Source organism: Carcharhinus amblyrhynchos, chromosome 19 (assembly GCF_965287045.1).
Source record: "Carcharhinus amblyrhynchos chromosome 19, sCarAmb.v2.hapA, whole genome shotgun sequence".
NCBI lineage: Eukaryota > Metazoa > Chordata > Chondrichthyes > Carcharhiniformes > Carcharhinidae > Carcharhinus > Carcharhinus amblyrhynchos.
Window position 1 is genome coordinate 49,818,446 of NC_137342.1, and position 24,705 is coordinate 49,843,150.

A 24,705-nucleotide genomic window follows, 5' to 3' on the forward strand; every position below is an offset into this window, starting at 1 on the left:
TCTGTCTTCAGCATTCTTTCAAGCAACACTTTCTACATCTGAAACATCTAGGTTGGAGTTACAGGGGGTTGGGGAGGGACAGAGTTTGTGCTACTGGGCTGTGGCACCTCTTGGTTAAGCAGGGAAGAAAGATTCACAATGAGTTTCTGCTCTGGATCGTAATCCATCAGTCAGGGGTGAAAGGTCCGTGTGTCAATGTTGAGGGGGACTTTAACTCTTTGTTGCTGGGGGGAGTTGTTGGGGACGGGGGGGGGGGGGGGGGGGGGGGACGGGGGGCTCGCAGTGACGTCTTTCCCATGTTGAACACCCTACTGAGTTCTCAAACCTCGACTTTCTAACTAGCCTCATTCCCCTTGGTTAACTCTGCTGTCAACTAACAGAAATTGCACGGTGGCAGAGTGGGTAGCACTGCTGCCTCACAGAGCCAGGGACCCAGGTTCAATTCCCGGCTTGGGTCATTGTCTGTGCGGAGTCCACACTTTCTCCGTGTCTGCATGGGTTTCCTCCGGATGCTCCAGTTTCCTCCCACAGTCCAAAGATGTGCAGGTTAGGTTGACTGGCCACACTAAATTCTTCCTTAATGTCCCAAGATGTGTAGGTTAGAAGGATTAGCAGGGTAAATACATGGGGTTACAGGGTTAGGACCTAGGTGGGATACTCTGCGGGAGAGTTGGTACAGACTTGTTGGAGTGAATGGCCTCCTTCTGCATTGTAGGGTTTCTTTCTGTGCGTTTCACAGTACATGAACTTCAGGCTGGCTGAGAGATTTCCGAATATTGAGCTTAGATCGGTAGTGCGACAAACTTCATAGAATCTTAGAATCCCTACAGTGTAGAGGGAGGCCATTCGGTCCATCGAGTCTGCACTAACCACAGTCCCACCCAGGCCTCAGTTCCGTAATCACACGTACCCTGCTAATCCCCTTGACACTCAGGGGCAATTTAGCATGGCCAATCAACCTAACCCGCACTGTGGGAGGAAACCGGAGCACCTGGGGAAACTCCACACAGAGAGTGACCCAAGGCCAGAATTGAACCCGGGACCCTGGCACTGTGAGGCAGCAGTGTTAACCACTGCGCCAGCGTGTCACACTTCTCTGTAACCCAAGAAACCATGGGATGTACTGGTAACAGCACGGGGAAAATGAAGAAGTGACAAGAGGTTCTCCTTCTGCCGGATAAAATTCAAAATGCTCTGATCATCGTGAGGGGCAATGTGATAAACCTGATCACAGAATCTCCCTCTTCACAGGATAACTGAGTGATAGCGATATTGCAGAGGTCTCCTTCCCTGTGGACAATCCAAGCTCATTTTCGTAATTACCTTCTGATTGAGAGTGTCAAGTCAATATTCTTAATAAATAACAGAAAATAAAAACAGAAAACTCGGCAGGTCTGGCAAGATCCATGGAGAGAAACAGAGTTAACGTTTTGGGTCTGTGTGACTGAAGAAGATTCACACTGGACTCCGACGGGGAATTTACCCCCTGCCCACCACAGGGATGTCTGTGTGTGTGTGTCTGTGTGTGTGTGTGTGTCTGTGTGTGTGTGTGAGAGAGAGACTATGCAAAGATCTGTTGACCTCAGTGACATCTTCCAGTTTTAGGACAAACACGGCCAGAAAATCCCGTCCCAGCTATTGCGTTTTTCTGTTTTTATTGCACATTTCCAGTATCCCCATGCTTTTTATTTACGTCAATAATCATCTCTGATCATTGGAACTGAACCATCTGTTTGCCCAGAGCTGCCCGCGGTTTACGATTCAATCATCTTCTCAACATCGCAACCCGGAAAAGCCTCTTTACTGAGAGCAGGGGGAAGGTAAGAGGCTATTTGATAGGAGGAGACCCTTCGGCCCACCAAACCCCTGACCCCTTCCATTGTTAGAATGTAACTGGTGACAAATTTGTATTGGATGTAATGTGACCAATGGGAACAAAGCGTAAGGGTCAGCTGACCCAATAAAACATGGAACCAATCACAGAGTGGTTTAATAGTCAGCTGACCAACTGATTCACTATAAATAAGGAACTATGCAGCATTGTGGGAAGCTTGGATTGGCCTAGGGTGAGGCTCCAAGTTTGGAATAATGATGTTTCTTTATTAAACCCTTGTTTTGATTTATAATTTGGAGTAAGTTTTGTTGTTGTTTCATTACCTGTATTTTGAAGGGTTCCTTCTGAAGAACATCCATCACCCTAGACCAGCTAGCATTGAGAAGATTCACGCACACAATGCCTCTTACAAGTCTTCATTGCCACCACCTGTAACACTAACAAGCCTCAGAGCCACAACGTTACAGCTCCACAAGTGACTGGGGAGCTGCTAATATTCACAAAGGGCTACCTCACTTGACACCTGTGGAAGCACTTCATACAACTGTAAAAGGAACAATTTCTGACCTGGTTAATTACCGCCTGTTTCATTAAATTACAAGTTTTGGCGCTGGGCTAGCTGTTAAACATCTGCTTCAATTAGTATAAGTGACTGTTTGCCATTCTCACGTCACATAAATAAGCACAGTTCTGTTTTTATCAAGACCGCTCCTGCGCATTATATTCAATCATTAGACTCAGTTGATTGATCAGTTTCATTTGTCCTAAGTGTCATCCTTAAGTATTTTTAATAAGGCACTGGGTTCAGGATATACCATCCAACCAAACAGATTTAATTGAAATTAAGTCAGTGCAGTTGACCCGAGTGGGAAATAGACCATCTCCAACAACCCAGTGTCACTGCTTTAAACAAGCACTTCCATCAGCTATTCTCTAACCAAATGGCACACATTTGCAGGCTGCGAGCTCCCCCACGGCACTGTAATATTTGCAGTGTCATGGTGGCACAGTGGTTAACACTGCTGCCTCACAGCACCAGACATCCGGGTTCGATTCCCAGTTTGGGTCACTGCCAGTGTGGAATCAGCATGTTCTCCCCGTGTCTGAGTGGGTTTCCTTCGGGTGCTCTAGTTTTCTCCCACAGTCCGAAAGATGTGCTGGTTAGGTGCCAATCTCCCTCAGTGTACCCCAACAGGCGCCGGAGTGTGGCAACTAGGGGATTTTCACCGTAACTTCATTGCAGTATTAACGTAAGCCTACTTGACATTAATAAATAAACTTTACACAAAGAAAGATTTATCACAGAGAGAGTCCATTCGCTCCACCATGTCAGTGCTAGCCTTTCCAGGCTAACCCCACCTCCCAACTGTTGGCCTGTAGCCTTGTTGGTGACGTCACTTCAACTGCGTATCCGAGTTTTAAAAGCGATGAGAGTTTTGCCCCTGTTACCCTTTGGGTGGGATCATCAGGTTCCACTGAGATTTCCCACTGTATGCACCCCTCACCACTGGGAAATCCATGGTTTCAGTTCACTGTTGGTGGGACCAGTAGATCACACTGGCAGGAACAGCCAGAGAATTCCGATCGGTCATTTCCAGACCTTCATTCCCCTATCAATGAAAAGGATTAATCCTCAACTCCCTCTCATCCTCCTACTTTAAATTTTTACTCTCAGGTTCTTGAATGTAATGACCTCAATAAGGCTCAGGAATTGGGTTGTAAGAGTATGAGCTCCTTGATTGAGGTAGTGATCACCTGTCCAGTCAGGGAGTCTCACCTGTGACATATATATATATCCAGGAGTGTCAGGGCTGCTGGCACTCTGGGTTCTGACTTTGTACCTGAAGTGCTTGTAAGGGTGCAATAGAGTTAATAAATAAAGGGAACCTGGTGAAGGGACACAGGCCTCTGAACAGTTATTTTATTAACCTCTTTGTGACAGAAATCAGAACTCATTACAAATTTTTTAAATGGGTTTTCATTATTTTTCTCATCATAATGTGATGACACTCCAAAGATGTGTGGGTTAGTTTGACTGGCCACGCCAAATTGTCCCTTAGCGTCAGAGGGACTAGCAGGGTAAGTGTGTGGGGTTATGGGGATAGAACCTGGGTGGGATTGTTGTTGGTTGCAGGCTTGATGGGCCAAATGGCCTCCTTCCGTACTGTAGGGATTTTGTGATTCTATGTTCCTCGAGATAAGGGATATTTGTGGTGTAACGTGAATGCCTTTTATTTCAGCGTGTGCGTTATATCAGATGGTAAGTGAGTCAGGAATGTTTGTTCAGAGGCTGCAGCTGACAAACAGCAAAACTGAAAGCGAAAAGCTGGGCTTCCCGATCGACATTAATGTCAACGTGCGGCTAAAATCTGTCTCAGAAGAAAACAAAATTTGCGCAGGTGCACACCCTGCGCTAGATTTTTAATAACATATAATCATGCAACAAGTAGCAGATTAAGGACAAGAGATCCCTGGAGGAGACAGACCCTGCAAGCAGCGAAGTGCCATGATGTCAACTAAACTATTAGGTTCAATCTGTGCCTACTTAAAGGTGAATTGTAAAAGAACCAGAGGTGGCATGGGGAAAATGTTTTCAAGCAAGGAGTGGTGTGAATTTGGAACACACGATCTGATAGGACAAGAAAACCAATTCAATAACAGATACAATGGAGAGGCAAAGACCTGGTGGTATTATCGCTAAACTATTAATCCAGAAACTCAGCTAATGTTCTGGGAACCCGGCTTTGAATCCCACCACGGCAGATGGTGAAATTTGAATTCAATAAAAAATATCTGGAATTAAGAATCTACTGATGTCCATGAAACCATTGTTGATTGTTGGGAAAAACCCATCACTAATGTCCTTTGGGGAAGGAAATCTGCCGTCCTTACCTGGTCTGGCCTACATGTGACTCCAGAGGCTAAGCATTGTGGTTGACTCTCAACTGCCCTTGGGCAGCGAGAAATGGACAATAAATGCTGACCCAGCCAGCGACGCCCACGTCCCACGAATGAACAATAAAGAATAAAAACAGAATTGGAAAGTCACCTGAAGGAGAAAAGATCACAGGGATGTGGGGATAGAGAAGTGGAACCAACTGGATTGCTCTGCGTAAAAGACAGGACAGGCTTGATGGGCCAAGTGGCCTCCTTCTGTGCAGTTCTATTCTATAATTATTAAACGCTCCTCAGTGTATGCCCTGTGTTCTCTACACAATAACAAAACAGTTGCCAATATTAGACTAGTATGTCACGATAATCATTCTAAGAGGTTTTGAAATGATGTTCTGTAAGTATTGGAAAAAGGGTGTAACAAATGTGAATGAAATTCCTTTGTCTGTTATTTTTATGTCAGCATGTTTGAAAGGGGCGAGTTTGAACAGTAGAGAAGGGAATTTGACACAATTGTGTTGGTTGTTTTTTATGCTAATATTTGGACAGTATAATCTCGAGGCCAAACGTGGAGGTTTCCCCATGGAACCAGGACCTGAAAGGGGTATAATTGACACCAGCGTTGCTCCAATGATCACACAGGCATTACAGTGATGCTAATCACATCTTAAGTGCTACTTTATCATGGATTAAATTGATTATTTTGCAACAGTCCAACACATCCCCCCCCCCTCCCCCCAGGAATGATCTCTCTCTACCGTCTCCTCATTATTGACATCTCAGCTATCAGGCTGCCAGTTATTTGCACACCAGAGACAGCAGGAGAAGGGGACACAGTGTAAACGAAACAATAGAACTTACGTTTCATCCGTGAACGCTATCCCGAAATATTCCTTTTCCTTCAGATTGAAGTGGGATGCCACCAGGTCGAGCAGCTCCTTTGCCAAGAGTTTAGGCTGGAAGAGAGAGACACAGTTATTCCGATGTCCGACTGGAATACAATCATTCTGACCCTCCCCAGGGACACATTCCACCTCCTTTCCAATCAATGTTAGCGCAACGCCTGCCACCCTCACCTTAAATTCATTGCATCCAGAGGTCAGGAGACACTGACATCTCCATTTACAGGAGACGAGCCTTGTTTCGATTGACTCCACCACCCGTTTGTTCAGGATAAGTAGAGCTAGTCCATCAACACGCCTTCACTCTCTCTCTAAAGGACTCCATGTCACAGAGTTCAAACACACACAGGACACAGGCGATAGCAGATTCTACTCTCATCCTGTTTGAGTTTTTTAAGTTTATTTATTCATGTCACAAGTAGGCTGTCAGACCTGCTCAGATTTTCCTGCATTTTCTGTCTTTATTCTAAGGGAGCTGCCCGTTAGTTTAGTTTATTTATTATTGTCACAAGTAGGCTTACATTAGCACTGCAATGACCTTACTGTGAAAATCTCCTAGTCGCCACACTCCGGTGCCTGTTCAGGTACACTGAGGGAGAATTTAGCACGGTTAATACTCCTAACCCGGCACATCTTTCGGACTGTGGGAGGAAACCCACGCAGAAACAGGGCGAACGTGCAGACTCCACACAGACAGTGACCCAAGCTGGGAACCGAACCCAGGTCCCTGGCGTCGTGAGGCAGCAGTGTTAACCACTGTGCCACCGTGCTGCTCCAGAGAGGAAGCTTTCGTGCAAAGCCAGAGTGTCCGGGAGAGGTCACGGCTGACTGAGAGGTGGGAGCTGCTCTGATAGAGGGCAAGGTATTGAAGCAAAGGCAGCAATTTGCCAACTCAGCAGGGAGCCCGAAGCCGGACATCAGCTTCCAACACAGATAACTGTGAACTATTACATTTTGTTAAAAGTGAGGAGGTTGCAATTGAAGCCGTGAAGTACTTTTGAACTATTGCCACGGTTATGCTGTGGGAAATGCAGCAGCCAATTTACACACAGCAATGTGATAATAACCCGATTATCTGCTTTAGTGATAAATATTGGCCAGGACACTGGGGTGACCACTTAAAATACTAACATGTCAGCTTTAATGTCCACCTTAGATTAATTTAATGTCTCATCCAGAAGAGAAACATGCAACAGTGCACGTGTGTGTGTGTGTGTGTGTGTATTCTGTAAACTGTGTGTGCCTTTACACAATACTGTATTGTGCCTTTATATGCCCTGTTTGTGATCAGAATCTCCACTCACTTGACGAAGGAACAGCATTCCGAAAGCTAGTGGCATTTACTATCAAATAAATCTGTTGGACTTTAATCTGGTTGTTGTGAGATTTCTTACCGAATAAAATCCTCAGGGATTTTGACTCAAAGACTTCTTATATCAACCACTCAGAAAATGAACTATTGTATCCTGCACGGTTCAAGATTCAGATAAAGTGAGTTGGATGGCCTTGCTGCACAATGGATTTCTTAAAATAAATCCCTTTTTATTGGTAATGAATGAGCTGATTAAAAAGGGAGTTTCATCGCTGCCTGACAATTCCTAGAATAAATACAATTTAATAGCCACTGTTGTACAATTTTGGATTAAAATATGCAAGAGCAGCTTCTACTGAGATGTATTCAGCTTTGGGCGCAGATTAGAAAAACAAATGAACCTATTTATTGCACTATATATAAATGATTTCTAACAAATGGAATATTTTATAGCTCTGCCTAATTTATATGGGTTCTGAGAAGGGCTTTGCCTAGATTCTAATTTTATTGGGGTGGCACGGTGGCACAGTGGTTAGCACTGCTGCTTACAGCGCCAGAGATCCAGGTTCAATTCCTGGCTTGGGTCACTGTCTGTGTGGAGTCTGCACATTCTCCCCATGCCTGCGTAGGTTTCCTCTGGGTGCTCCGGTTTCCACACATAGTCCAAAGATGTGTGGATTAGGTGCATTGGCCATGCTAAATTGCCCCTTAGTGTCCGGGATGCGTAGGTTAGAGGGATTGGCAGGGTAAAATTGGGGGGTTACAGGGAGAGAGCCTGGGTGGGATTGTGGTCGGTGCAGACTCGATGGGCCGAATGGCCTCCTTCTGCACTGTAGGGATTTAATGATTCAATTCCTGGCTTGGATCACTGTCTGTGTGGAGTCTGCACATTCTCCCCGTGTCTGCGCGGGTTTCCTCCAGGTGCACTGGTTTCCTCCTACAATCCAAAGATGTACAGGTTAGATGGATTGGCTATGCTAAATGTTGCAACTGTACAAAACTCTGGTGTGGCCGCACTTGGAGTATTGTGTACAGTTCTAGTCGCCGCATTATAGCAAGGATGTGAAAGCAATGGAAAGGGTGCAGAGGAGATTTACCAGGATGTTGCCTGGTTTGGTGGGAAGGTCTTATGAGGAAAGGCTGAAGGACTTGAGGTTATTTTCATTACAGAGAAGGTTAAGAGGTGACTTAATAGAGGCATACAAGATGATCAGAAGATTAGGTAGGGTGGACAGTGAGAGCCTTTTTCCTCAGATGGTGATGACTAGCATGAGGCAACATAGCTTTAAATTGAGGGGTGATAGATATAGGGCATATATCAGAGGTAGGTTCTTTACTCAGAAAGTAGTAAGAGTATGGAATGCCCTGCCTGCAACAGTAGTGGATTCGCCAACATTAAGAGCATTTAAATGGTCATTGGATAAACATATGGATGATATTGGAATAGTGTAGGCTCGCTGGTTTCACAGCTCAGTGCAACATCAGGGGCCGAAGGGCCTGTACTGCGCTGTAATGTTGTATGGAAATTGCCCCATAGTGTCCTGGGATGTGTAGGTTAGAGGGATTAGCCGGGTAAATCTCTGTTGACCTCGGGTGAGAATTTCTGGTCATAAAATCTCACGCGTGCAGTCAGCATACTTTCTGTTTGATCAAAACTCTCCAGAGATAATTGCCCTCATTTTAAAATAATGTGCTGGAATAATGATCATTTTGGAATAAAGTTAGCAATAAAGTGAGCATGTTTTTATCAGTGTATTCTGTGAAGGAAGGAGATATTTTCACCTCATCGAGTTATACATGATGCAAGATTGATACTATTATCATTAAACTGATGATGAGGGACATTAACTTTAATGACTATCTTCATTCAATCTTTGGTTCTTGAGGGGATTTTTTTGTTCATTGGAAGCTGGAATTTTGTTTTGAGGTTTGTCCCACAATCCTTTCTGATTTTTCCTCTCTCTCTCCCAGCCACACTCTCCGAGGCAAACACCGATAGATATTCCATTCGACAGTCTGGTCAGAGACTTAGAAAAGCCACAAACAGGAGGAGGGTTGAGTCCAAATGTTATGATCGAAAGTTCACCACGAGACAGGAACGCAGGTTCATTCACTTGGTCTGTATGTAATCATCCACGTTTAGGTGCCAAGTGGAGGTTCGATATTACCCAACAGAGAGGAGTTGGGGTCAGAGGAAACATGAGGACTAATAAAAACTGGAGCAAGGACCAGGCAACTCTCGGAAAGTCACAGAGTCAGTCACAGAGTCATGGAGGTTTACAGCAAGGAAACAGGCCCTTCGGCCCAACTTGTCAATGCCATCCTTTTTTTAACCACTAAGGTAGGCCCACGTTTGGCTCATATCCCTCGATACCCAATTTACCCATATAACTCTCTAAATGCTTTTTAAAAGACAAAATTATACCCTTCTGCCCTCTGGCAGCTTGTTCCAGACACTCACCACCCTGTGTGTGAAACGATTGCCCCTCTGCACCCTTCTGTATCTCTCCCTCCTCACCTTAAACCTACGCCCTCTAGTTCTAGACTCCCCTAGACTATCTAACTGATCTGTGCCCCTCATTATTTTATAGATCTCTATCAGATCACCCCCAAGTATAAAAAGCTCCAGGGTAAAAAGTCCCAGCCTACCCAGCCTCTTCTCTTACCTCAAACCAATCAAGTCCCAGTAAGGAGTCTCACCACACCAGGTTAAAGTCCAACAGGTTTATTTGGAATCACGAGCTTTCGGAGCGCTGCTCCTTCATCAGGTCAGTGTCCACCCCAGTCCAATGCCAGCATCTCTACAATCAAGTCCCGGTAGCATCCTAGTAAATCTCTTCTGCACTCTTTCTAGTTGAATAATATCCTTTCTATAACGGGGTGGCCAGGACTGTACACAATATTGCAAGTGTGACCTTACCAATGTCTTGTACAACTTCAACAAGACATCCCAACTCCTATATTCAATGTTCTGACCAATGAAACCAAGTATGCCAAATACCTTCTTCACCACTCTGTCCACCTGTGACTCCACTTTCAAGGAGCTATGAACCTGTACCCCTAGATCTCTTTGTTCTGTAACTCTCCCCAGCGCCCTACCGTTAACTGAGTAACTCCTGCCCTGGTTCAATCTACCAAAATGCATCACCTCACATTTATCTGAAGTGCCAGGAGAAGCGTGGCAGAACATACTCTGATAATTATTGCGTGGTTCCAGGAGATCAGAGGGAATGGAAACAGGGAAGGAAAGGGATGCAGGCCTTTCAGATGAGGTAACTTTATCACTGGCAGATGTGTCTCACAATGTTTACAGGCTCCGCACTAACTTACCACTGCTGCTGTTGACATTAGAATAAACCCACTTGAGGAATCATAAATACACTACCACCTGGTCCAACTTTCCATGGTACTGATGACTTAATGGCATCTTTACCTAATGAATCACAGGGTAATGGTCTTTGAAACAGGTTTGCAATGTGTGTAATGTATCCATGGAGATGTGGGAGAATCCTCGATGGCCACCACCAGAACTCAGCCAATAAGGCAAGACGGATGTGGGATGTGTAAGAGTGTGGGGTTGGGGGGGTGGGGTGGAAATTAAGGTTTGAGAGGGGAAGGAAGGGGTTACACACAACCCCTGCCCACCATCAGCCCACGAAGGGAAACCTCTCCTGCCACTTAAATTGCAGCATTAATTGTCCACTTAAGGGCATCAATTGGCATCACTGATAAAACTGCGTTGGGGACAGGGGCAGGTTGTTTGGGGTCAAACAGGCCACTTGCTGAATTTAACGAGCCTTACTGCCTCCAAACGTCCCAGTGTTTAAATCCAGCCCCAAATATTTAACTTTCCAAACAATGATTCCCCCAGCACCAACATCCTGGAGGTTACCATTGACCAGAAACTGAACTGGGCCAGCCAGATAAATACTTTGGCTATCAGAGCGGTTCAGAAGCTGAGAATCCTGTGGTGAATAACTCACCCACGACGCCCCGAATCCTGTCCACCATCAGGGCCAGAATTTTCCAAACTCGCCCATGGCTGGGATTTTCCAGTCCCGCTGCAGTGAGTGGAGATTGGGCTGCGCACCAAGTTTTCCGTTCTCGCTGGCAGGGCGTACGACATCAGAGAATTCCGATCCAGGAACGTGATTGTATATTCTCTACTTGCACTCCACAACGCTCAATAAGGTTGACACCATCCAGGTCAAGGTTGTCTACTCGACCAGTATCCCATTCACCAGAGGTGTGCACCGTCTGCAAGATGCACTCACCAAGGCTCCTTCGACAACACCGTCCAAACCAGCAACCTCAACCATTAAGAAGGACAAGGGCTGCAGATACACGGGAACACCACCAAGTGGAAATTCCACTCCAAACCACACACCCCATCCTGACTTCGGAATATATCATCATTCCATCACTGTTGTTGGATCAGAATCCTGGGACTGTGATCCTAATAGCACACTGGGTGTACCTACACCACACGGATTGCCACTGGCCTCTGAAGGGCAATTAGGGACGGACAACAGGTGCTGGTCTTGTCCGTGATGCCCACACCCCACGATTGACAAATTAAGATCATGAAGATAATCTCTTAATTAACCGCAATAACACGATTGATGTGAATACAATAAAGCTCAGCAAATTATTGCAAAGAGGATTGTTTAATGCACAGAAATAAATCTGAATTTCCAAAAATCAACACAATTTAACCAACGCCCCATTTGAAAAATATTTCACTTTAAATGCAATTTGATGGTTGCAATTTGTCGATGCCAATTAGTAATCATATTGGAAGCTGGCCTGACACTGTGACATGTGGCTTCCAGGAAAACATGCCGGATTAAAGAACCTATCCCTTTTGTTCCAGGATCCCCAGGTGTTCAACATGGATTTGAAATGATCCTCACTTTCAGCAATGAACAGAAAGGCAATCACATGTATTAATGGATGATCACGTCAGCACACGGATCTTTCACACCAATGAGGAAAGCAGTATGTTTTGTCCGGGGAAATTTTGTTTTTGGGTATCTACAGTGCAGAAGGAGGCCATTTGGCCCATCGCGTCTGTACCAACCACAATCCCACCCAGGCCCTATTCCCCACACATTTACACTGACAGTAGGGGCAATTTATCATGGCTATTCAACCTAACCTGCACATCTTTGGGCTGTGGGAGAAAACTGCAGCACCCAAAGAAAACCCTCGTAGACATGAGGAGAATGTGCAAACTCCAAACAGTCAGTGACCTAAGCCAGGAATCGAACCCGGGTCCCTGGCGCTGTAAGGTGGCAGTGCTAACCACTGTGCCACCGTTCCTTCTCTTATTTTCTTACTGCAAATTGTCACCGCTCCTTTGGCAGCCTCTCCCAAGACAGAAAGAGACAGAGTGTGAATGGAAAGAAATGGATGGACAGAGTGGGAGAGGAGAGAGAGAGAGAGCGAGAGAGAATCAGAGCAGGAAAGGTGAGACAGCATGAACGAGAGAGTTTGAGAAAGGACAGAGAGAGAAAGAGTGGAAAAGAGAGAATCGGAGCGGGAAAGGACAGAGAGGGAATGAGAGAGTTTGGGAAAGGATAGATACAGAAAGAGTGGAAAAGAAGAGAGAATCAGAGCGGGAAAGGGGGGAGAGAGAGATTGAGAGAATTTGGGAGAGGATAGAGAGAGAGACAGAGAGTGAAAGAGAGAATTGGAGCAGGGAAAAGAGAATGAAAGAATGAAAGAGTTTGGGAAAGGAGAGAGAGAGAGAGAGACAGAGTGAGAGAAGAGAGCAGGTGGGAAAGCAGGGAAAGGGACAGATGGAATAGGAAAAAGAGGGAGAGAGAGAGATTCAGAGCAGAAAAGTAAAGAGAGACGATGGGAAAGGAAAGCACACCAAGGGTTGGGCTGATTTTCAGAAGTGCTGTGGACACAGAGGCTCACTCAGGATGGGATTGGGTGATTTAATGTTATCTAATTTAAATATAGATAGTATTTCTGTTGTATCCAGAGATATGTTTCATTTTGGAATGTATTGCAGCGAGGGACAGAGCTGCACATGTACAGTGCAGGATTTCAAATAGTACCTTGGTTTTTCTGGGTGGGAAGTGCCTGAAGAACCGAACCCTGGCTGTAACATTAATTCCTATTGGAACCCACAATCCACTTACAGCTGTTTCACTTAAAGTTGCGACTTTCAGGAATGCAAACACATCTTTAAGTCAGGACTTGATCTATATCGTGCATTTCCTGATAGTTCTTGGGTCAAAATATTGGACCTGTGGGTGTACCTACACTTCAGGGACTGCAACGGGTTCAAGGAAGCAGCTCACCACCACCTTCTCAAGGGGCAATTACGGATGGGCAATAAATGCTGGCCCAGCCAGCGATGCCCGCATTTGACAAATGAACATAAAAAGATTTGAAAATCCGTTTATGTCCATTGTATACTCAATAGATTGAATTTTACAGTCCTGCTGCAGTCAATGGGCCATTGAACAGCTCGCTGCATTTTCCAGACCTGCCCCCAAACTTTAAGGGAGTCTAAGATTCTGCCCAATGACTAAAGCTTAGAGAAAAGGCAGCTGCGATGGTCAAGTGGTTAAGGTGTTGGACTCCAATCCAATGCTGTTTCCCCGCACAGGTTCGAACCCTGCCCGCAGCGAGTGTGTTTGAGAATGTTTACTCCACTCAAAAAGGAATCGCAAAACCTAGTGAGTTTTTGGGATGGCACAGTGGTTAACACTGCTGCCTCACAATGCCAGGGACCCGGGTTCAATTCCCAGCTTGGGTCACTGTCTGTGCGGAGTCTGCACATTTTCCCCGTGTCTGCGTGGGTTTCCTCCGGGTGCTTTGGTTTCCTCCCACATTCCAAAGATGTGTGGGTTCGGTGGATTAGCTGTGCTAAATTGAGCCTTAGTGTCAGGCGATCTAGCAAGGGTAAATGCGTGGTATTTGTAGATAGGCCCTGGGTGGGATTATGGTCGGTGCAAACTCGATGGGCCAAATGGCCTCCTTCTGCAAAGCAGGATTCTATAAGATGTGATTCAGTTGTTGCTTTTTTGCCCCCTCAAGGCCTTATTCAGACCTGGAACCTAACAAAAATGCAATAAGATGGAGCTGTGCAAGAAACAGAAAGATAATGGATGCACCAAGAGGAGTTTGCTCATTAGCAATGCTTGCACGTACAGTTAGGTTTTTTTTCACCCAAAGGAATCTTCATGAATTTTCATCAAACTTCACATACACTGAGTCCTTGCAGGTCCTTGATTCTACTGGGAAATTTACATGACCTAATTAACTTGGAATGGTGACAAATCTCATCCAACAAACATTTTACCGTGAACAGTAATTGACTTCTTCAGAAATTCAACTAACTCGAAAAATCCATCCAATTGATTTTGTTAGCACGGTTCAAAAAAAAAATAGCCCCAGCAATATTTGATTCTGAATTAACACAAAGCCTAATAATCAGTTGGTGTGACGGTATTGGTTTCCGATGGTTCATCACATTCCGACGGAGAAAGTTCTCTGTTATACTTTTCCACTCTCAGTTACCGAAATGATAAGTGATCGGAATTCTGAGTGAATTTACAAAATCCTTCATCTTCACCCCAAACTGCACCAGTAACATTTCCCTTGTAATTAAAAATCAACCTTTCTAATCAATGCACTGGAAACTGCAAATCCCAAGACAAAAACCAGATCAGCCCAAACTCCAGAGCTCCTGAATTGAAAATAATCAGCTATACAATTTTAAAACTGACTCAGTCAGCATTCACTTTGTAATTTGTAGTTTGACAAAACGTCAGTTCTTTTCTCTCCTTACAGATGCTGCCAGACCTGCTGAGATTTTCCAGCGTTTTCTCTTTTGGTTTCAGATTCCAGCATCCACAGTAATTTGCTTTTATTCGCTTTGTAATGCTGCTTAGGGTTGGGGAAACGGAGGTCTTAAGGAATTTACTCTCATACACAGATTCAGTTTGTAACTTTATATTAAAAAGTTATAATATTCACATGAAGAAGCATAGATCTTAGAAACTGGGGTAAGCCATTTGGCCCTGCACTGCCATTCTATATGATCCTCTATTTACACCACCAACCCGCACTCTCCCCATACCCCCGACACCTTTAGAGTCTGTGTGTGTGTGTGTGTGTGTGTGTGTGTGTGTGTGTGGTTATCCCTAAAAAATTCTAAGTGCTGAATTTGTGTAACAACTGGAGTAAATCCCACTTTTTTTTCCAGCGTGATTTCCAGACTGAATCTCCCACACTCTGTGCATCACAAAGAGCCCTGGTGTGAATGATGTTACAATCAGGTGTTATTCCCAGTGGAAAGGTAGCAGCATGGAGCTGGGCGGGCCACTGCGCATGTGCTGATCTGTCAGTGCCGAGATTGGCACATGCGCAGTGGCCCCGCACTGCCGGTCCCAATCACTGGCCAGCAATGGATAAGTTGGGCCGAAGGGCCTCTTTCCATGCTGTAAACCTCTACGACTCTATAATGTTACAATTGTACAGAGGCAGGGAAGAGTGGAACACCATGTATGGAGGCATGTAGAATATTCTTATCCTTTTCGTAATTTTCAAGTTGGAAACCACTCTTAACACCGCAGCCTCAACACGCCAGGGACCCGGGTTCGATTCTGGCCTTGGGTGACTGTGTGGAGCTTGCACGTTCTCCCCATGTCTGTGTGGGTTTCCTCCAGGTGCTCCCACAGTCCTAAGATCTGCAGGTTCGGTGGAGTAGCTAGGTAAATGCGTGGGGTTATGGGTAAAGGGAGGAGAGGAGGTATTATTATCTCTCAGAGAGTCAGTGCATACGTGATGGACTGAATGGCCTCCTCTGTACTGTAGGGATTCTATGTAATGCACTTATACAAATTTTCTGAATAAAGTATGTTTTGGGTTAAAAATGGGCAAATGCAGGAAATTACTAATTCTTGTAAATTTCAATTACTTATTCAATTACTCAGGAAGGAGAACTTGCATTTAGACTTTACAGAATGTTTCAAAGCATTTCCTACCCAATTACTTACGTTTGAGGTGTTTTTATTGTTATTTGCAGGCACATTCAATGTTTAATTAATGCCCTAGTTGTGAATCCTCAAACCATTCGTGAATTTTGGTGATGTTTGTTTGGGATGAAGGTTAGCTCGGACACCTGAAGGTGTATCTACTCCTCTTCAACACAGTTCCACCTGTTCAGGTGGACAGCAATACTGTTTAATTTCTTCTCCCAATCATTACAACACTCCCATCGCAATGAATCAAAGCATTATCCCAGAAAGAATTCTCCAACCCATAACCCTCTGTTTTGTGGATGACAGTTACACAGCACTGACCCTCTGACAGTGCGGCACTCCATCAGCACTGACCCTCTGACAGTGCGGCACTCCCTCAGCACTGACCCTCTGACAGTGCGGCACTCCATCAGCACTGACTCTCTGACAGTGCGGCACTCCCTCAGCACTGACCCTCTGACAGTGCGGCACTCCCTCAGCACTGACCCTCTGGCAGTGCGGCACTCCATCAGCACTGACCCTCTGGCAGTGCGGCACTCCCTCAGCACTGACCCTCTGGCAGTGCGGCACTCCCTCAGCGCTGACCCTCTGACAGTGCGGCACTCCCTCAGCACTGACCCTCTGGCAGTGTGGCACTCCCTCAGCGCTGACCCTCTGACAGTGCGGCACTCCCTCAGCACTGACCCTCTGGCAGTGCGGCACTCCCTCAGCGCTGACCCTCTGACAGCGCGGCACCCCCTCAGTACTGACCCTCGCTAAGCCAAGTTTGATTTCAACTGTTTTAACTGCTTTGAAACAAGATCAGTAAGTGACATCTGGAGTGTGACAATCAAACGCTAATCTTTTAATGTATGTAATTTTCTTTATTTTTTATACTTTGATGAGCTTTCAATGGCAGTAAATATTCTGTTTTCTCAGGATAACAGTCTATTACCCTCAGTTCAAACCTATCAATTTCTAATTACTGAATAGTGTACAGTTTTTGTGTAACATCAGACCTCAGAGTAATTGAATAGACTGTGGATACGAGTGCATCCCTATGAGGTGAGGAAACATAATCTGGTTTTGAATTGAATAGAAGGTTCACACAAAGGTCAAGTTGTGGGTTTTGGTTGAGTGACAAGCCCATTAATCTGCAGACATTACTGTGGAACCAGTCTGCTCTTGGACAGGGGGAACTGCAACGTCTGGAAGAGACTTGGGAGGAGAATTCTGAAGTGGAAGTTGCTTTAATTGTACGTCTCGTGAGTTATATTTAATGTACAATCTCAAAACAGGCCATTAAGCCCAACTAGTCTATGCTGGTATTTATGTCCCATACGAGCCTCCTCCTCTTCCTCTCAATCTCCACCCATCAACACATCCTTCAATCCTTTTATCTCTCATCTGTTTATCCAGCTTCCTCTTAAACACATACATGCTGTTCACCTTAACTACTCATCGTGGCTTGGCTCCACAGTCTAAGATAGCTCTTGGATGGCACAGTAGTTAGCACCGCTGCCTCACAGCACCAGGTTCAATTCCGGTCTCGGGTCACTGTCTGTGTAGAGTTTGCACCTTCTCCCCGTATCTGCCTGGGTTTCCTCCAGGTGCTCCAGTTTCCTCCCACAGTCCAAAGACGTGCTGGTTAGGTGGTTTGCCCCTTCATGTCCCAAGATGTGTAGACTAGAATAATCAGCCAAGGTAAATGGATGGGTTTACAGGGATAGGACGGAGGAGAGGGCCTGGGTAAAATAATCTGTCAGAGAGTGAGGGCAGATTCGATGGGCTGAATGGTCTCCTTCTGCACTGTTGGAATTCTGTGATTCACGGGAAGTGAAATATTTTGTTGACTTTTTGGAAACCACTTGTTTTTACTCACCTTCTGGTCAAATTTTCTCCCTTTCTTCTTTGGGCCATTTTTAATCTAGGTTTTCCAAAGTTTTAAGATTACTTATTAGTTTCACAAGTTGGCTTACATTAACACCGCAATGAACTTACTGTGAAAATACTTGAGCCGCCAACTCTGGCACCTGGTGGGTTACACTGAGAGAGAATTTAGCATGGCCAATGCACATCTCTCGGACTGTGGGAGGAAACTGGAGCAATCCCACGCAGACACAGGGAGAACGTGCAAACTCCACACAGTCACCGAAGCCAGGAATCGAACCCGCGTCCCTGGCGCTGTGAGGCAGCAGTGCTAACTACTGTGCCACCATGCCGCTGCTGTCCATCTATCTAGAAGAGGATAAGCATCTTCTTGCATTTTCCCTTTCAAATGGGCAAAACCACACACTATTTCTATCCAATTATTGCAAACTGCAGCCTAGACCTGACCTGTAATTAATAACTTCCCAAGCTCAATTAAAGTTTTAAAAAAGGACAGTGGGGTTACTGAAGGTTCTGAAGATGACATGAAAAGCATCATGGGGAGAACACGCAGGCTCCGCACAGTCACCCAAGGCTGCAACTGAACCTGGGTCCCTGGCGCTGTGAAGGCAGGAAGAAGTCTCTCAACACCACGTCAAAGTCCAACAGGTTTATTTGGTAGCACGAGCTTTCGGAGTCTCACTCTTTCCTCAGATGATTCAGGAGTTGTGTTCACAAACAGGGCATATACACACTCAAACTCGATTTACAAGATAATGGTTAGAATGCAAGTCTTTGCAAGTAATTAAGTCTTAAAGGTACAGACACTGTGAGTGGAGAGAGGGTTAAGCACAGGTTAAAGAGGTGTGTATTGTCTCCAGCCAGGACAGTTAGCGAGATTTTGCAAGCCCAGGCAAGTCATGAGGGTTATAGATCGTGTGACATGAACCCAAGATCCTGGTTGAGGCCGTCCTCATGTGTGTGGAACTTGGCTATCAGTTTCTGCTCAGCGCTTCTGTGTTGTCGTGTGTTGTGAAGGCCACCTTGGAGAACGTTTACCTGAAGATCAGAGGCTGAATGTCCGTGACCGCTGAATTATACCCCGAGTGGAAGGGAACTCTCCTGCCTGGTGATTGTCGAGCGGTGTTCATTCATCCATTGTCGTAGAGTCTGCATGGTCTCCCCAATGTACCATGCCTAGACAACACTGGCCGAGTTGCAAGGGTGCGTACCATGTACCTGGTGAATGGTGTTCTCATATGAGATGATGGCATCCGTGTCAAAGATCCGGCATGTCTTGCAGAGGTTCTGTGGCAGGGTTGAGTGGTGTCACGGTCACTGTTCCAAAGGCTGGGTAGTTTGCTGCGACAACGGCCCTGTTTGAGGTTGGTTGAAGGTAAGAAGTGGGAGCCTTGACGAGATGTTCGTCTTCATCGATGACATGTTGAAGGCTCCGGAGAAGATGTCATAGTGCTAACCACTGTGCCACCGTGCTGCCCTTCCATGATTTAGAACAATTTATTTCAGCCATACAAGAGTCAAACAATCAAACACTAAATAGTATCTTGGGTGTACTCAGAATCCCACTTACACTCTAAAATCTAGAATTAACATACTCCAACGCAAGCCAATCGGCACATTGTGGTTGATGGAAAAATATAAATTTCACATTAAATGTCTGAAACTCCAAGATAATCTCAGAAATTAACCCAACAGCCCACTCAACATCTAGGTCACCAATCTAGTCACAAAGTACTTCAAAGTTCCATCTTGCTCACAAGGAACCTGCAGCTGACAGCAACGCACAACCAGCCCAAATTCTACGAGCTTGCTCTTCACCACAAGTAGCAGAGATAGAAACATAGAAGATCGGAGCAGGAAGAGGCCATTTGGCCCTCTGAGCCCTCTACGCCATTCATTACGATCATGGCTGATCATCCAACTCAATAGCTTAGCTCTGCTTTCTCCCCATAACTTTTGATTCCGTTCACCCCAATTGCTATATCCAACTGCCTCTTGAGTACACTCAATGTTTTGGCATCAACTTCTTCCTGCAGTAATGAGTTCCACAGGCTCACCATTCTTTGGGTGAAGAAAAGTTGCCTCATCTTTGTCCTAAATGGTCTACCCTGAATCCTCAGATTGTGACCCCTAGTTCTGGACACCCCCACTACTGGGAACATCCTTCCTTCTTCTACTCTATCTAATCCTGTCAGAATTTTATAAGATTACGCGTTCCTCACAGGAATTTGGAGCGGGTGATTTACGCCACTTTTAAATGTTCTTTTTCCATGTTCAGCTCCGAGGGTGGGATTTTACAGCTGTGCTTGCCCCAAGACCGGAAAATCCTGCCTGAGGTCAATGAATCTTTGCATGGTCCACCCCTGCACGCTACGATTCCCGGGAAAATTTCACTCTGTCTCTGATTTTTTTTTCACTCATGGCGGGGGTGTGGACAGTGCTGGCTGGACCCTCCATTTGTTGTCCATTCCTAATTGTCCTTGGGAAGGTGCTGGTGACTTGCCTTCTTGAACCACTGCAGTCACCGTGATGCTGGTACACCTATCGTGAAGTCTTGTTCCAGGTTTTACAGAGCTTTCCGACACCTGGAATACTGATCGGAATTCTCCCGTCCTGTCTGCCATTGGAATTTTAGCGGGCTGGCTGAATTTTAGTGGGTGGGCTGCGAACAATATGAAACCCCCATTGGATTTTCTGACTTTTAGACCAGCACAGCTGGAGAATTCCGCCCACTGTGTGCAGCTTTGATCTCTGTATCTAAGGAAGTACATACTTGTAGTGGAGGCGACACATTGAAGGGTGACTGGATTGGTCCCTGGGGGTGGGAGGGTGCTCTATGATGAAAGGTTGAGTAAGTTGAGTCTGAAGTTTAGAAGAATGAGAGGCGATTCTCATTGAGATACACACGATTCTGGGGGGGCTTTACCCTGTCCAGAGAACAAAGAGGCGCAGTCTCAGGATAAGGGATTAGTCAATCAGGTCGGAGATTTGGAGAAATTTCTTCACTCAGTGTGGTGAATTTTTGGATTTCGCGATCCCTGAGGGTTGTGGAAGCTCAGTTATTGAATATGTTCAAGGCCAAGAGAACAGGTTTCTTTGTCTCTCAGGGAATCAAGGGATTTGGGGACCATGTGGGAAAAAGGATTTAGGGAAAAGGTCATCCGTGATCATAATGCATGACAGTGCAGGCTCGAGAAGCCTTATGGGATATCACTAATCCTATTTCTTGTACGATTTCTATGCAGAATCCAGCAAAGGAAGTTTGGAGATGAAATCAGATTGTGTCAATTGGGTTGTTCTCCAATATTGGCTTTCGAAATTCGTGCCGAGGAATTCTTGCTTTTTTTGGATGAATTATTTAAAAATGTTTTTGAGTGTTTTTCTCACTGGCAACATTTGGTTTAACTGAGTCGATAACTGATAGATTTAGTCTGTTCCAGTCTTTAGGATATCGTGCTAACATTTCAGATCCTGTACACTATTATTCCTCTAGTGTAGACAAATTCTGATATCCCCAACTCACGCCCCACCTGTATTATTTGTCACTTCCCTGAGAATATGAAGATAAATGACATGTCTTGTGTTGTGTACCTTGAATGTCTCTATGCTTCAATGATGACTGCATGCATTATGGATTTCTGAGCTCAAATGATTGGATCTGCAATGTCTCTGTAATCCGTCCTTGCGAAAAATTAATATTAGCACATGTGTCATTGTAACAACATCTGTAACATTTTTATTTCTTAAAGACCCTTGCTGGTCTTTTTAATTCTTTCATATGGGTTAAAAAATGGATTCCATTGAGTCCTATTTATAGTTTCTCACAGTTAAATTAAGTAATCGCAACTGATTCATTAATGATCCCCAAAATTTCAACCATTTTATAGTTTTTTTCAGGTAAACCGTTCCATTATTTTTGATGACTATCTTGTTCCCCTATGATTTTAATCTCATGTCTTCCCTTTTTCTTCATAAAGTCTTCTTCGCTGGATTTTTTAAAATCCAGGTCAAGCAATGGCTTGATTTTAAAATTCTCATCCATGGCCTCGCCCTGTGCTATCTCTGTAATCTGCCTCTCCCTTTCTCTCCCTGCCCCACAACCCTCTGAGATATCTGCATTCCTCTAATTCTGGCCTCTTGAGCATCTCCAGTTTAACTCCCCCAGCACGTGGGGTTATGGTGATGGGGCAGGCTGTGGGCCTGGGTAAGATGCTCTGTCAGAGATACAGTGTAGACTCAATGGGCCGAATGGTCTCCATCCGCACTGTTGGAATTCTATAATTCTACGAACCGGGCCCTGAGCTCGACAATTCTTGGTCTCTCTCGTTCATTTTCCACCTTTAGGAATTCAACTCTTCGGTGGGGGAGAGGATTTTCCGGATCCCAAAACAGAAACTGCTGGAAAATCTCAGCAGGTCAGACAATATCTGTAAGGAGAGAAAAGAGCTGACTTTTTGAGTCCAGATGATCCTTTGTCAAAGCTAAAAGGCAGAGAAAGTGAGAGCTATTTATACTACAGGGTGAGGGAATGAAAGGTGAGTCATAGCCACAGAAACCAGGGAAAAGGCTGCTAATGGCAGCCCATAGAGAGAATAAAGGGCGTGAATGGCCAAACGGGAGAGAAGCTAAAGTGAGAGGGTAAACTGTGACAGATGAAGATGTTGGGGGGAGATGGGTGGGAGAGAGGTAAAATTGAGAAAAAAAGAGGGAAAAGGGGTTCAAAGGGGGAGAAAAGGATAAAAAGGGGGTAAAGAGTGAGGGGAAGAAAAATAATGAATGACAATAAAGAAATAGAAGGTAGAGAACAGTTAAAAATGAAAGAAAATGAAAACACTGGGCTCGAGGTGTCCGGGTGTTCTTGCCCGCAGAATCTTTTTGTCCTGTCAACAGTGAAACCCCACCACATGTTCCTGGCATTGGGAAATATGCTGTGGCGGGTGCGCGGAAACCCCCCCCCTCCCCCCCCCACCCCCCCATTTGACTTTGCTTTTGGTAATCGACCCTAATATCACTTTGTACAGCTTGTGTCTAATATCGCTTTATAATGCTGCCAGGACATGACGCAGAAAGATTGATGTGCGATATCAGTACAAGTTGTTGGCGTTGTATTTATTTTGTATTAGTATCTGGTTTCATAGAACATAGAACATAGAACATTACAGCGCAGAACAGGCCCTTCGGCCCACGATGTTGCGCCGACCAGTTAAAAAAAAACCAACAACAATGACCCAGTAACCTAAACCAATCCCTTTTCGTCCATAAACCTGTCCACAGACCTCTTAAACGCCCCCAAACTAGGCGCATTTACAACTGCAGCAGGCAGGGCATTCCAATCCCTCACCACCCTCTGGGTAAAGAACCTACCCCTGACATCTGTCCTATAACTACCCCCCCTTAGTTTAAAGCCATGCCCCCTCGTGCTAGATTTTTCCACCAGAGGAAAAAGGCTATCACTATCCACCCTATCTAAACCTCTAATCATCTTATATGTTTCAATAAGATCCCCTCTTAGCCGCCTTCTTTCCAGCGAAAACAACCCCAAATCCCTCAGCCTCTCCTCATAGGATCTCCCCTCCATACCAGGCAACATCCTGGTAAACCTCCTCTGCACCCTCTCCAAAGCCTCCACATCCTTCCTGTAATGTGGGGACCAGAACTGCATACAATACTCCAAGTGCGGCCGCACCAGAGTTGTGTACAGTTGCAACATAACGCTACGACTCCTAAATTCAATCCCCCTACCAATAAACGCCAAGACACTGTATGCCTTCTTAACAACCTTATCTACTTGATTCCCAACTTTCAGGGATCTATGTACACATACACCTAGATCCCTCTGCTCCTCCACACTATTCAAAGTCTTCCCGTTAGCCCTATACTCAACACATCTGTTATTCCTACCAAAGTGAATTACCTCACATTTCTCTGCATTAAACTCCATCCGCCACCTCTCGGCCCAGCTCTGCAACCTGTCTAAGTCTTCCTGCAAACTATGACACCCTTCCTCACTATCTACCACACCTCCGACTTTGGTGTCATCAGCAAATTTACTGATCCACCCAACTATACCCTCATCCAGATCATTAATAAAAATCACAAACAGCAGTGGCCCCAACACAGATCCCTGAGGCACACCACTTGTAACCGAACTCCATGATGAATATTTACCGTCAACCACTACCCTCTGTCTCCTATCCGCTAGCCAATTCCTGATCCAATTCCCCAGATCACCCCCAATCCCATACATCTGCATTTTGTGCAGAAGCCTACCATGGTGAACCTTATCAAACGCCTTACTAAAATCCATATACACCACGTCCACTGCCTTACCCCCATCCACCTCTTTGGTCACTTTCTCAAAAAACTCAATAAGGTTAGTAAGGCACGACCTACCCGCTACAAAACCATGCTGACTATCTCCAATCAACTCATTACTCAAATATGGAAGCTCCGCTGCTATTTCCAACAGTTCCCATTTTTTTCAGTAGGGGAAAGGTGGTGGGCATGATTCACATCGGAGGAAAACCCAAACTCAGGAGGGTCATGCTTAACACTGAGTCAAACAGACAATATTTTGGCTGTTGCAAGTGCTTTCACCCACAGTTTTAGAGTGACAAATTTTAACAGTAGAAGTAAATGTTGTTGAAGAATGGTAAGATCTGTTTAATTACCATGATTTGAAGTTATTAAAATTTTGTGCCCCATAAAAATGAAAAAAACTGAAGGTGAGTTAAAAACAAACTTGAGCAGTTTTAATTTCCAACTTCTAGCAGTTTCAACAGTTGGGATTTGCTGACATTTGAGTAAAGGCTTTTTATAAATGCTTGGCTGACTTTCAAAAGGTACAATTATCTCAACAAGGGCATTCTGAGTTCACACGTAAGGTCACCT

The 24,705-nt window shown here is 45.1% G+C and overlaps 1 protein-coding gene across 7 annotated transcripts in view; it reads right to left on the reverse strand.

The window, feature by feature from the left end:
- frmd4a (FERM domain containing 4A) overlaps positions 1-24,705 on the reverse strand; it is a 613,918-nt gene that overhangs the window by 190,563 nt on the left and 398,650 nt on the right. For all 7 annotated transcript variants that reach the window (XM_080207761.1, XM_080207763.1, XM_080207759.1 and 4 more), the window contains exon 3: positions 5,588-5,682. In XM_080207761.1, coding sequence (XP_080063887.1) covers positions 5,588-5,682 — 95 coding nt within the window. The remainder of the gene's footprint in view (positions 1-5,587; positions 5,683-24,705) is intronic.